Below are 14,303 nucleotides of genomic sequence, written 5' to 3'. Positions count from 1 at the left end.
ACTCAGCCACGCAAACATATTTTCTTTCCGTGTCTGTTCTTTATTTATTTTTGCGGACCTTACGTGGAACCATTCATTTCAATGGGTCCGCAGAAAAAAAAACTCTGCGTTTCCGCATTACAGACAGGTATAGGACTGTTCTATTAGGGGCCAGCTGTTCCGCTCTGCAAAATACGGAATGCACACATACATCATCCGTATTTTTTGCAGATCTGTGTTTTTCGGAACGCAAAATACATAAAGGTCCTGTGCATGAGCCCTAACACTGACATGGAAAAGGACTTAGGAATTCTAGTGGACAGCAAACTATACTGTAGAAACGAGTGTCGGGCAGCTGCTGCCAAGATTATGGGGTGCATCAAAAGGGACATGGATGCACATGATGAGAACTTTACAATTCATTGGTCAGACCGCCCATGGAGTGGAAAGACATAGCAGAGGGTTATTTATTTTATTTTAAAAAAAGACGACTGAGGGGAGATCTTTGATGTATAAATATATCAGGGGTCAGTACAGAGATCTCTCCCATCATCTATTTATCCCCAGGACTGTGACTGAGACAAAAGGACATCCTTGGGCCTTGGTAAGTAATGTGACCAACAACCCAATGGTCAGTCTGGGAGAAACTTCCCAAAGGTCAACAGCAGCACTCCACCAATTTGGGCTTTATGTCAGAGTGGACAGAAAGAACCCTCTTCTCAGTAAAAGACACATGAAAGCCTGCCTGGAATTTCAAAAAAGCACCTAAAGTACTCTCAGAATGTCAGAAACAAAATTCTCCAGTCTGATGAAACAAAGATTGAACTTTTTGGCCGCAATTCTAAGCATCATGTCTGGAGAAAACCAGACACGGCTCATTCCCTGTTCAAGAACAGCAGCATCATGCTCTTGGGTGGTTTTCAGTGTCTGGGACAGGTAGACTCGTCAGGGTTGAGGGAAAGCTGAATGTAGCAAAGTAAAGAGATATTGTTAATGAAAACGTCCTGTGGACCTCAGACCGGGCCAAAGGTTCACTTTGCAACAAGACACTGGGCCTAAGCACACAGCCAAGACAACACAGGAGTGGATTAGGGACAACTCTGAATGTCCTTGAGTGGCCCAGCCAAACCCCTGACTTAAGCCCAATCAAACATCGCTAGAGAGATCTAAAAATGGGTGTCCCTGACGGTCCCCGTCCAACTTGACAAAGCTTGAGAGGATCTGCAAGGAATAATAGCAGAAAGTCCCCAAATCCAGGTGTGTAAACCTTGCAGCATCATACCCCAACAGACTGGAGCCTGTAATCACTGCCAAATGTGCTTCAACTAGTACTAAGTAAAGGGTCTGAATAGTTAGGTCATTGCAAGACTTTTTAGTTTATTTCCTTTTTAATAAATGAGCAAAGATTTTGAGCATTCTGTTTTCACTTTGTCTATTACGGGGTACTGAGTGCAGAATTTATTTTAGTGCATGGTTGCAAAATAAAATTAGTAAAAAGTTAAAGGGTCTGAAGACTTTTTCAAATACACTGTGTTTTACATCCTGAGAAAATAGCCACATTGAGATTAAAGGGATAATTAACCTACAGATATAAAGGTGCAAAGTTAGAGGTTGATCAATATTTGTGTTCATTCACCTTGTACTCAAGTTTATTCACCACCTTTAATTGTTATTATGTCTGTGTCATGCTTTAGTACAGTGGAAGTGACCTGGGCCTTTCTAAGGAACATACAATAGCCCGCTCCCTTTTTATTACTATTAAGTGTGTGATCATTCAAAGGAACAATGCGTCAATGCTGCAGCTGACCTTGAGGTCACTAACCTTTTGTGCTGAATTGTGTTACAATCAGTTGCAGACACAGCAAAAAACTTTCTTGAAATCTCTGTGTTGTAAAGAAAACCTGGCTCAGTCATAAAACATATTGATTAGCCATAACAATAAAGTATTTTTCAGTTTTTTTTGTATTGATGGCTTTTCCTCAAGATCAGGTCATCAATATCTCAGCGGTGGGAGTCTAACTTCCAGCACTCCCACAAAAAAGGCTCTATGAAGAGGCTGAGTCACTCCTGTGAGTGCAGTGTCCTCTTCTTAGGCCAGTGACTTTAAATTCATCAGTCACATGGCCTAGTTGACTTTAACTTGTAATCATCTGATGGCTTCTCCTATAGACTGCAAATAAATATTACTGTAGTCTATGGGAGATTTGCTATGTTCCCATGGGGCCCTCCCACAAGCAAGATTCCATAGGAACATAGATGTGGCAGGCCTCTGATCTTTCAAGGGGCCCGAGGCTGCCACAACAATCGAATGGCTCCTTTGATCTTTGTGTGGGTTTCACTGGTCAGATGCCATGGTCACAATTGACCATTGGTATCTGAGGGGTTAAATGTGTATGATCAGTGATAGTGCCTATGACAGACATTGCCTACAGGCATCTGATGTTTAAAACAGCAGGAACCGAGCAGCTATGGCGCCAGCTTATCTTCTGAGCAGACGCCATGTTTAAACCCTGAACTTCTGTACATTTATAGAGTTGGTTATCCTTAAAGCTACTTGCCTAATATTGTATGGACCCTCAGCTCTGACCCATCTAGATTTGGGCTACACAAGACCTCCAAAGGTGTCCTTTGGTATCTGAAACCTACCAACCAAAATTAGCAACAGATCCTTTAAAGGGGTTGTCTTATTTCAGACATTGGTGGCATATCGCTAGGCAGACTAAACCAAAGTAAGCCAAAAAGCCTAAGTGCAGAACACAGATCTAAGGACTTTAATTAGTCTATTAAAGGTGTTTTATATTGATGACCTATCCTCATAGTAGGTCATCAGTGTCTGATCGGTGGGGACCTGGCCACCCACCACTCAGCTGTTTGAGGAGGCCACGGCACTCTGCAGCTTACCAAATAGGGTGCCATCCATTGGGTAGCGGCTACCGCAGCTCTGCTCCATTCACATGAATGGGCCCGAGCTGCGCCTAGGCCACGGGACTGATGAATGTGACATCACATAGCCTAGGGTAAACTGCCAGGAGCGCAGTGGCACCTTTTTAAGCAGCTAATTGGCTGTGGTGCAGTGAGTCAGACCCCTACCGATCGGATACTGATGATTTGATGAGAATTCATCATTAGTATAAAACACTTGGAAAACTTTAAAGAAAATGTGAAATACTAAAGCATGGCACTGTTCTTTTGACGCTATGTCCAGTTTTAATAGGGGTTCTGTATTTGAAAACCTGATTCCCTAATGAAATCGCATCTTCTTTTTACAGCTAAGAAGCTGCCAAAAAATGAGCCCCAGAACACAAGTGGGGCTCCTGGTCGGAGCCGGGGTGTGGATCTCCACGAGCAGACACAGCAGAACAGGAGCCAGTGCTGCAGCAATTAATCGCGGAGACTGGAGAGCGAGAGCAAAGGGGATTCAAGATAAGATTATAACCTCTCTTCCTGCACCTGCCCTTTCACCCTCCAGAAATACAACTTAACACCTTTCCAGCACCTCACTCTTCTGCCAAGACTTTCCCTTCTGCATCCCTTCCTCCCCCCTCACCAGTGGATAACGGCACACACTTGGAAACAACGCGAGCATCTTGAAACTTCCCCTTTCCACCCCTACACCACTGCAGCCCCGAGATCTCCCTGCTAACTGCACTGTTGTGGGTTTTAATTTTTGTTTTAACGCTTCCAACAAACACACACAGACTTTTCTTGGTGACGCAGTAAGGATTGCATCTTCTGGGGACCGCGCCCTCTCAGCAGAGCAAACAAGAAAAGAAGCAAAAAACAAAAACTGATTCTACTTTGTATTATAGCTGCATATAGTGACTTTAATATTGATTTTTGTTTTTGGTTTCATGTAGGTCCCCCTTCACCCACCTACTACTTATCTTCTACCCACCACCTACCTTCTGCTTTCTTGAATTTCTCTTCTGTTTTACAGCACTCTGTAGATCTTCAGACATGGAAGAAGCCTCACATGACTTGCTGCAGTACTTGTGTACTTTTTAATTTCTTGTTTGCTTCGCCTGTCAAATGCATTATTAGTGTGCCTGGACAACTCTAGCTGGTAAATTATCCTTTCACCTTCCTCTTAGATGTAGTCAGAAGAACAATTTCATGGGTTGTGTACATGTGAAAAGTTTTAAGGTGAACATTTGAGATTTGCCTTTTACTGTAGGCATGGCCAGGGGCGAGTATGCCTTCTATTGATGGGCATTGCGTGGTTAGTCCAGGCAGGTAATGCAGTGGTCTTTCATGATGCAGTAAAAATCAAACCTTGGCTGGTGGCCTAGAGGGAATTCTAATTTGTGTCTGGAATTTAAAGCACATCAAATGGTTTACAGGATCTTCATCTGGATTATGGGAGCGCTCTGGGTCACAGTCGTCAAAACACTTTTAGCCGTTCGGTTTTCAGGGATTTTATATACCATCAAAGTTTTCCATCCTTAGCACAGCAGATCCAGCTGCCTCTATTGTCATGCTTGTGATTTACTCTGATATAAGGATGTTTGAGTGCTGTATAACAGTGGAGGGAGCCCCATCAATATGTACCCGGTGGGCAGAGTGACAGATGGATTTCCAGCCTGGAGACAACGTACCTACTTGGCTACAAGTTCTGATGCAGCTTGGCCATGGTCAGCAGAACCAGACACACATCATTTATTTAACAATCACTCAATAACTCACTTCAAGCTATGTAACCGTAGAGAAGGTAGTCCCTAAGTCACCATTTCCTCCATCGCTGAAGAGGTTTCCTACAATGGTTACTATTCTCCTTGCTGCTCTACAAGTTCCATGCAAACCTGTGTATTTAGTGTTGCCTACTTCAAGGGCAGCGTGCACTTTAGTTCTCAAGTGTGGAAAGGTTGTTCTTCTGTTAATTTACGCATATTTTCAGATTTCTGTATATTAAAGAGGTTTTCCGATTTGTCCTAAAATCTTCACATTGCCACTAAATGCCTTAAAATAAAATAAAACTCCTATACACAACTGTTTCTCCTCCACCATTCTCTGGTCCACCTTCAACTGTTTGTATACAAGGCTGCAGCGGCGACATGGCGCTATACGGCACAAGACCGCTAAGGAGAGTGGTTGGCTGCAGTGGTCACATGCCAAATACCTGCACATTGCCACTGCAGCCTTGTATACAACCAGAAAATAGAGAACGCAGAGAATGGTAGGAGAATATAGCATGTTTTTTAATAAAGGCATTTAGTGGCGTTGGGTAGATTTTAGGATTATTTGGACAACCCTGTTTATTGGATTCAGTGTTTCACGATCATGTAGCAAGTGGACTGATTGCACCACATTTATTACCGCTCATCCGCTCTCTTAGGAATTGTAATTATATTCTCTCACATCATAGCATACAACCATTGATTTAACCACTCTTTACCCTGACAAGGAGATTCTGCTGACTGAGACATCTTGGGCCACAATGTACCAAATCTGACTCATAAGGTTCTCTTAAGTCTTATCTATACACCAGTTGGCATGGCAGGTATGTGCCTTCCTGTGTGTGTGTGTGTGTTTAAGTGTTCTTACTCATTCATGTCGGTGGCTTCATGGATTGCCAGTTTTCTCTTGAAATGTGCCTTCCTTCCATCGGTGGACAGGACTGTGGTTAGGGTGTACTCTGTAAATGCCTTGCCATATGTGAGAGGGCTTGACAGCACATGAATGACAAAGGTTTAGGAGATATTGTAAGGGTTTATTCACATGCAGCGGATCTGTTGCAGAAATTTTGGAAAAATCTGAAAGGGGCTTGCAGAAAACAATGTTCAGATGTAAAGAACGGATTTTCAGTTCTGCAACGAATTCATGTGAATATTTCCAAACGGTCCGCATTGGTGTGATGTGGATGTTCTGCAATCCTTTTTTTTTATTTCTTTTATTTTTTACGGTTTCTAATCCTGCGGTTGGAAATGAAAAAAATAAAAGAAAAAGATTTGTAACATTTTATTGTATTTTCATCCATAGTTGCTGTATTGTAGAGTGTAATTCATCTCTACAGACAGTGAACATTCTTATGCGCATTTGACCTTTTTTTATTTTATTTTAATTTTTTATATATAAATAAATTTGCCACTTTTGTGCAATGCTAATAATCAATGATTGTTTTCCAGCACCGCCGCAATGTTGAACCCCAAGGCTGTGTCCACACGAAAATTCTACTGCGTTTTTCTTCCGGTGGTTCCCCAGCAAAAAAAACATGTATTGCCACGGAAATGACTCTGAACTTTACCTTTTCCATCCACAGGAGATTTCTCCTCCACAGAAAAAAAAAATCTCATCCACTTTGCTGGTACTGTACAATGCTGCTGATGTGCTGCATGAAAATTCATGGCAGCAGAGCCACAGCATTTCAGTCACGTGAACATAGCCTAAGGGTCTCCATAGCGAGCGCCGGTCAACAATATCCAAGTCGATTGGTGCTTATTACTTTCAGCTTCACTTTATAGTGATCTGATCCCCGGTTTACCCTACCTGTGCTGCTTACAAGGATTTTATTTTATTTTTTTTAAAGAAATTATCGGCCCGTTTAAGGCTGGGTTATGGCGCAGTTTTGATGCATTTTTGGACCCACCAGGAAACCGTGGTTTCACCACTTCATTACCAGCTGATGTCAGCAGTAGTTTCATCTGTTGAAAACTCATCAGCTGGTAACGCCGTACTGAAGGGGGTGGTCCAGTCATCAATACCAGATCGGCAGACACCCCGGGACCCCTGCTGATGAGCTGTTTGAATTGACTGCAGCGCTCATACAAGTGCCGTCCCGAATGGTGTAATTACACTGCCAGCCGCTGCAATGTTGACGGCGAGCAGGTAAACAAGCGCTGCAGTCTCTTCAAACAGCTGATCTGGTTGTCGGACCCTGCTGATCAGATATTGATGACCTATCCTGAGGATAGGTCATCCTTATAGGAAACCGGACAACCCCTGTAAGCTGCATGCATTTTTCTGAATTTTCAAAAACGCATCAGAATGGCCTTCACACTACAATAGTATATGAAGCTCTACGCATCACATGGACTGAATGTGAGCAACACAAAAAAGTCTCATCAGATATGATGCTCTGTCGCCAGAGTTCATCTTTAGAGCCTCTCTGTGTAGGATCTCACAAACCATCGATGTCCCATTAATTAATCAAATCGTCAGATGTTTTTTTATTTTTTTGTATTTGCTGCAAGGTTGCTATCAGCCTACGCTAAGGTAACTCTCTAACCACAATAACCATCCGTAGTGCTGTCAGCCTAAACTTCCTTTGGACAGAGATCATATCTGTTTTGGAGCTTGTGCGCCAGTTACCGACTGATCAGCGTTTGTACATGTATCTTGATGGTAGCCATTTTGAATGCTTTACCAAAAATGGTTGCCTCTACTGCGTAGGACATAGCTACTATTGATGCATCCCTGTATCACTGTAATGTGCGCTTAGAGATGCCCTGTGCTGTTGGGAAGCCGCTGAGGGTATAGTGACGGTATGTAGGAAGCAGCAAGTCCTCCTGCCTGTGGAAGATGTAAGTTGGCCGGTGAGATTTTAAACTTTTAATAATTATTGCATCTGATTGAAAAGTGATATTTATTTTTTACTGTGGCGTTCCATAAAATGCAGGCAATGTAGAGCATTGATTTCATTGTTTCTGTAAAGCCAGGCTTTAGCTGAACGCCATCAGTCAGTGGCTCATACTCACTTCAGAGAAGATCAAATGACTGCTGTGTGGGACAACCGAGATATTGATGTTGTGCTTGTCCTTTTTTCAATGTCCGGATGAAGAACCATTGTTGTACTAATGCAGTCAGCTTCACCTTGATTCCCTGTCTGCGTATGGGTGAAACCTGGACCAAGTTGGTACATTGCAGCCCCGAAAGAGATAATTTCCTCCATTTTAATGTGCATTTTCTTTTTTTTGTCTTATTTGCATTAAGAAACTTCAGTTGTAACCATAATGGACATCTCCCCTGATCTACCAATGTATTTAATGTAAGTAAAAACGACGACTGTGTGTGTATAATAAATGAACTTGGCTTCTTACTGCTTGTCTGATTCATTTTTGTAGCTCTCTTGGTGAATCATTCAGATGCCTTTTCATACCTGGCAGTAGTTTCACCCCTCCAGCCCCCCTAATATGAGCATCGGAGCAGTTCATGGTCCAATGCTCTCCTTTGTCCTGCGCTGAATCGCACAGGGCAAAGACATTTTATGGATATCCGGGGACATACCGGGCTCTCCATGGTGACTACTAGGCAGAGGCTTCCGCTCAGCAGTGTGCCTGGTGACGTCACTAGCACTAATGGGTAGGCCTTAGGGCAGCACTAAAGCCGGCCAATCAGTGCCGGTGATGTGACCGAATACACTGCTGGGCGGAAGCTTCCGCCTAGCAGTGTGCCAGAGTAAACAAGCCCTTGACCATGCGCCAATGCTCATATTAGGGGGGCTGCCTGGGTGAAAATGTGGCTATGTCCGTGTTTAGTTCTGAACCTAGACAACCCCTTTAAGTGCAGCATCACCAAATGGAGGGAGAGGGGAACCACCCAATGCCCGCTTACTAATATACATGGGGTGTGTTTAATAACTTTCATCTGTCAAAAGTTTTAGGTCAGGGAACAGCAACTCCAGTTATGAAACTGCAACTCCCAGCATGCACTATAACAGGGCTGGCCAACCTGTGGCTCTCCAGATGTTGTAAAACTACAACTCCCACCATGCCGTTCTGTAGACTTATAGCTGTAGGAAGACTGGGCATGCTGGGAGTTGTAATTTTGCAACAGCTGGAGAGCCTCAGGTTGGCCAGCCCTGCACTATAAGAACAAGACTGTTCCTAGAACTCCTGTAGACGTGAGTGGAGGTTGCTGACCCCCGTTTTAGCTAATTGTCACATACGCTTCTTCAAGCACATGGTTTGGATTCGACTGTGAAGATTTTCACACACTTTCGACTGCTGTGATTGCAAAATCAACACAAATTATATTTAAATATAGTCAACGTACTCCAGATAAAAAACTCGTTGCCACCACCTAACGGCTGTTAGGTGCCCAACATGTTCGCACTGTTCTTCACCAGTTAAAGGTGGGCGGGGGAGTCAGGAGCTCATAAATATTCAGGACTCATCATTATCAGCTGGAGCTTTTCAATACAAGATGTTGGCAGATTGACTGGGTCAGTTAAAGAAAGTGACCCAGCATTGTGCGGGGAGAATCAGTCACTTATTTATTTTGTCCTTAGTTAGGACACCATAAAACTGGTGACAGGTTCCCTTTTAAGCTTTAATAAAAAATTGAAAGGGCCAGGCAGTGAAAACATAACTAGAGATGAGCGAATTTCTGCTAATGAAATTCGTTCACACTTTGTTTGTTGGTTAAAGGTGAATTGCGTTATGGATTCCATTACCACGGACCGTAACGGAATGCCTTTAGAGGCATTCCGTTATTCATTCCGTCATAATGGAAGTCTATGGGCTGCAAAACTGATCCGTCCCGTTTCCGTTATGCAGGGGATTCCGTTACCACGGACGATAATGCAATTTTATGACGGAATGCCTAACGGAATCCATAACGCAATTCACCTTTAACCAACAAATGAAGTGTGAACGAATTTCAAAATATAAAATGTGCTCATCTCTAATCCTAACACCTGGCCCTGTCAATCGAAGCGCAGAGGGCACAGCATTTGCAGACAGAGAGGAGCCTCTAGGAGTAATGGCAACGCCCCCGTTGCATATAGTAAAACATAATTTTTCTCAGCAATGTGAACATGGGACCAACACAGATGTCTTCAGCTGCCAAGTGCACCTGGAACAGGTCAGCCAGTGTCATAGGTACAAACCTGCTGACAGATGCCCTTTATGTAGAGGAGAATCTGATCTAAACAGTACAGAAGTTTTCCGTGCGGTAGTTCAGATTTTGATGTCCGCAGCATGTCAACTGTTTTTAACACATGCGGATTTGTGGAAACGCAGTGAAAACCATGCAGAAAATCCACATAAACGGCATGTGCTATATTACGCTGCAGATTTTCCACACAACAATCCATGCATAATAGACACAATGTTCATATACCTGTTAGGCATCTTTCACACAAGCGATATGGAATGTGTCAGGGTCTGTTAAGGAAAAAAAAATATATATTTTCTTTTTTCTTTTTTTTTTTTATTTTTTTTTTTGTGCGCATTATTACAGTCAATGGAGTTCTAAACTCGGCATCTAAATCTCCAACAAGGTAGAAAGATTTACTTGCGGATCCACAATGAAATCCGTGTCGAAATCCGCACTTCAACATCAAAATCCACATAAGGCCAACTGCACATGATGCGGGTGATCACAGATGAGGTCCACATGAATTTCCATGCGGATTTATGTGCATATCTGCAACATATCCACACCAATATCAGCATTTTCTAATAATGGATTTTGGTGCGGATTACATGCAGTTTTGCCACAGCTCTCACCCTTTATTGGAAATGAGTGAAATCCCTAGTTTACCGTTTCCCCACAGCTTTTATTGGATTTCATCCAGCTGTAAATCTGCAATGAGGCATTCACATAAATGTGTTTTCAGTCCGTGTCCGATCCTCATTATTTGCAGATCGGATGTGGACCTATTCATTTAAAAAAAAAAATATTGTACGTATCCTATTCTTGTCCATTTTATGGAAAAGAATAGGCATTTTTGGCAAAATGAAGAACGCACACGGCTGGTATCCCTATTTAGCAGATCCTTAATTTGAAGGCTGTGGATATGGTCATGTGAATGCCCCCTTAGGCTGTGTTCATATCCAATTTTTGTCCCCCATTTAATTTATACACGACGCCAGGGCCGATGCCACCATTAGGCAAACTAGGCGTGCGCTGGCCTACTGGGGGCGCCCTGTCTGGGGCTGCAGCTCTGGGCGATCGGCTCTTGAGCCGCCCCCAGCACCGTTATATGGGGGCCAGGAGGTGGAGGTCCTTCTTAAATATGGCAGAGCAGGCATCTGCTTACCCTGATGGCAGGTGCCTGCTCTGGCAGTAAATTACCGGAGGAGAGGAGGCGGGCGGCAAGGGAGGCTCTTCTAGCAGCTCCCCATTTCTCCCTCGTGCGCCCTCTGTGATGCCGGAATATGACGTCATTCCGGCATACTAAACGGCGCGCTGGAGGACTGAGGAGCTGTACCAAACTGGACCCCAGGGAGGTGAGTGTTTAAGTGTTTGACTGAGTGAGTGTCTGCCTGTGTGTATGTATGTCAGTGAGTGAGTGTATGTCTGTCTGTTTCAGTAAATGTATGTGTCTGTCATTGAGTGTCTGTGTGTGTATGTCAGTGAGTGTGGATGTCTGTCGGTCAGTAAGTGTCTGTGTGTTTGTCAGTGAGTGTGTGTATGTTTGTCAGTGAGTGTCTGTGTGAGTGTATGTGTGTGTTTGTCTGCCAGTGAGTGAGTGAGTGTCTGTCAGTGAGTTTCTGTGTGTGTGTGTTTCAGTGGGTAGGTGTATGTGTGTACGTCATTCAGTGAGTGTCTGAGTGCGTGTCTGTCTGTCAGTGAGGGAGCGCTGTACATGTATGGTTCTCAGAAAATGGCTGAGTCTGTTCAATAGCAACATGGTGCCCTGTTGTGCCTTTTCATAGGTACAGTATATACATTGATATCCAATTATTCTAGTCAAGATGGATGTTCATTGCCTTTAAGAGCCATGCTCGACTATAGTTACAATTTTGTATGTCTTGCGTAAGCCGAATTAAGGTCGTACAAAGGTTTCTACTTTTTAGTGTTATTGTTCGCATGAAAGTACCAGTCTGAGAAGAATCCTCCTTGTCTACTTATAAATTTATGACGGGAGATAAAGATAAGCTCTATGCAGCTGGTGATAATTACCTATACAATTAGGCATTTATTAATGAAGCAAAATATATAATATGTATGTATTCATTTAATGAGCCTTAGTTAGTCCTTAGCATGAGACAATCAGTAGGACATATATATATATATATATATATATATATATATATATATATTATACTGTTATATGTTATGAAGACAACATGTATCCAGTATATTATATATATTTCTCATTAACATATTCGTCTCTAAACGAGTGTCTGTAAGGATGTGTGTTTTGTAACAATTAATCACATCTTTGGTATGACAGGAGGTATTGATATCTCTGTGAGAAAACAGGGCCATTCATATCATCATGATCCATAAATCAACAGTGTGAGAAACATTCAGAGAGACGCCTAGAGGTCTGTCTCTAATTGCTACAAGTGTCAGAATTAATCCCTATAGCTTTGAATTAAAGCTTCTAAGGTCAAATGTATAGAATACGTTTTATTCAGACTTACATAAGTTAACCCTTTATACTATGATGCAAATAGCGTATACAGCAGTGCCACCTAGGTATCAGTAGGTGACAATACAACAATAGCAAAAGTGCAATCTGGGTAAAGTTATGATGTCACATTTTTTATCAATGGTCACGCCCATCCTACAATGAAAGTTCCAAACAAGAAAGGTGTGCCTAACTGATAAGTTTGTGGTCATAAACCACACATAAAGGAGGAAAAAGAGGGAGAGGAAAGAGAAGTTAAGCTCTTTAGAGGGGTCTATCAGGATGAAAGCCATGGTGAGATGTGCTATGATGGACCACCCAGCTTTCCTAGAAGCAGAAGGGAGATTCCTACTAGGAGTTGGTAAGAGACACAGAAAATGATATTTCATTTTATTAAGACTAATTTTATAGTGTGGGTGAAATTATACCATCTAGATTGGCGAACTAATAAATTGATCATCTCCATATTGAGATGTAGTCTTAGGATATTGTGAGACTTCATTCTACCTACAGAAGAATCTAGACTCATAATCTAGCAAAGCATTAAATGATTGCTTATATATATATATATATATATATATATATATATATATATATATATATACCCACCAAAGAATTATTAGGAACACCATACTAATACGGTGTTGGACCCCCTTTTGCCTTCAGAACTGCCTTAATTCTACGTGGCATTGATTCAACAAGGTGCTGATAGCATTCTTTAGAAATGTTGGCCCATATTGATAGGATAGCATCTTGCAGTTGATGGAGATTTGAGGGATGCACATCCAGGGCTCGAAGCTCCCGTTCCACCACATCCCAAAGATGCTCTATTGGGTTGAGATCTGGTGACTGTGGGGGCCATTTTAGTACAGTGAACTCATTGTCATGTTCAAAAAACCAATTTGAAATGATTCGAGCTTTGTGACATGGTGCATTATCCTGCTGGAAGTAGCCATCAGAGGATGGGTACATGGTGGTCATGAAGGGATGGACATGGTCAGAAACAATGCTCAGGTAGCCCGTGGCATTTAAACGATGGCCAATTGGCACTAAGGGGCCTAAAGTGTGCCCAGAAAACATCCCCTACACCACCACCACCAGCCTGCACAGTGGTAACAAGGCATGATGGATACATGTTCTCATTTTGTTTACGCCAAATTTGGACTCTACCATTTGAATGTCTCAACAGAAATCGAGACTCATCAGGCCAGGCAACATTTTTCCAGTCTTCAACAATCCCATTTTGGTGAGCTCGTGCAAATTGTAGCCTCTTTTTCCTATTTGTAGTGGAGATGAGTGGTACCCGGTGGGGTCTTCTGCTGTTGTAGCCCATCCGCCTCAAGGTTGTGTGTGTTGTGGCTTCACAAATGCTTTGCTGCATACCTCGGTTGTAACAAGTGGTTATTTCAGTCAATGTTGCTCTTCTATCAGCTTGAATCTGGCCCATTTTCCTCTGACCTCTAGCATCAACAAGGCATTTTCGCCCACAGGACTGCCGCATACTGGATGTTTTTCCCTTTTCACACCATTGTTTGTTTGTAAACCATAGAAATCGTTGTGTGTGAAAATCCCAGTAACTGAGCAGATTGTGAAATACTCAGACCGGCCCGTCTGGCACCAACAACCATGCCACGCTCGAAATTGCTTAAAGGGATTCTGTCACCAGGTTTCACCCCCTAAAATAATAATTGGTTATGGTTATGTTCAGGGAGCTTTAACCATTCCTAATGTGGTCTTATAAATGTAATCTGTAGGCTCATTTTGCTAAAAATACGCTATTACTAACCTGTCAGTCATAAAAATAAGGTGCCCAAGGGGCTGTAAATGGCTCCAAGCTGCCGCCCTCACCTGCTGTCGTTCGTGCCCAGCGCCGCCTCATAATCTTATGTGACGCCTCCAGCTCTCCCTCTGTAACATGCTGTGAAAGCCTCCTGCTCGCTCTCTCTCCCTCCTCCCTCCTCACTCTGTAACATTGCAATGCTACAGCAGCAGGAGGAGGGGGGAGGGAGGGAGAGCAGGAGGCTTT

At 42.9% G+C, this 14,303-nt stretch overlaps 1 protein-coding gene across 2 annotated transcripts in view; it reads left to right on the top strand.

Annotated features, from left to right (window-relative positions):
• Positions 1 to 8,011, top strand: part of RAB5B (RAB5B, member RAS oncogene family) — a 41,967-nt gene extending 33,956 nt beyond the window's left edge. For both annotated transcript variants that reach the window (XM_044283800.1, XM_044283799.1), the window contains one exon: positions 3,249 to 8,011. In XM_044283800.1, coding sequence (XP_044139735.1) covers positions 3,249 to 3,364 — 116 coding nt within the window. In that variant the 3' untranslated portion in view covers positions 3,365 to 8,011. The remainder of the gene's footprint in view (positions 1 to 3,248) is intronic.
• Positions 8,012 to 14,303: the final 6,292 nt, after the last annotated feature.

The sequence above is a fragment of the Bufo gargarizans genome, chromosome 3, assembly GCF_014858855.1.
Source record: "Bufo gargarizans isolate SCDJY-AF-19 chromosome 3, ASM1485885v1, whole genome shotgun sequence".
Classification (NCBI taxonomy): Eukaryota; Metazoa; Chordata; class Amphibia; order Anura; family Bufonidae; genus Bufo; species Bufo gargarizans.
Note: the sequence above shows the minus strand (reverse complement) of the source record. Positions and strands in the feature narration are given on the sequence as shown.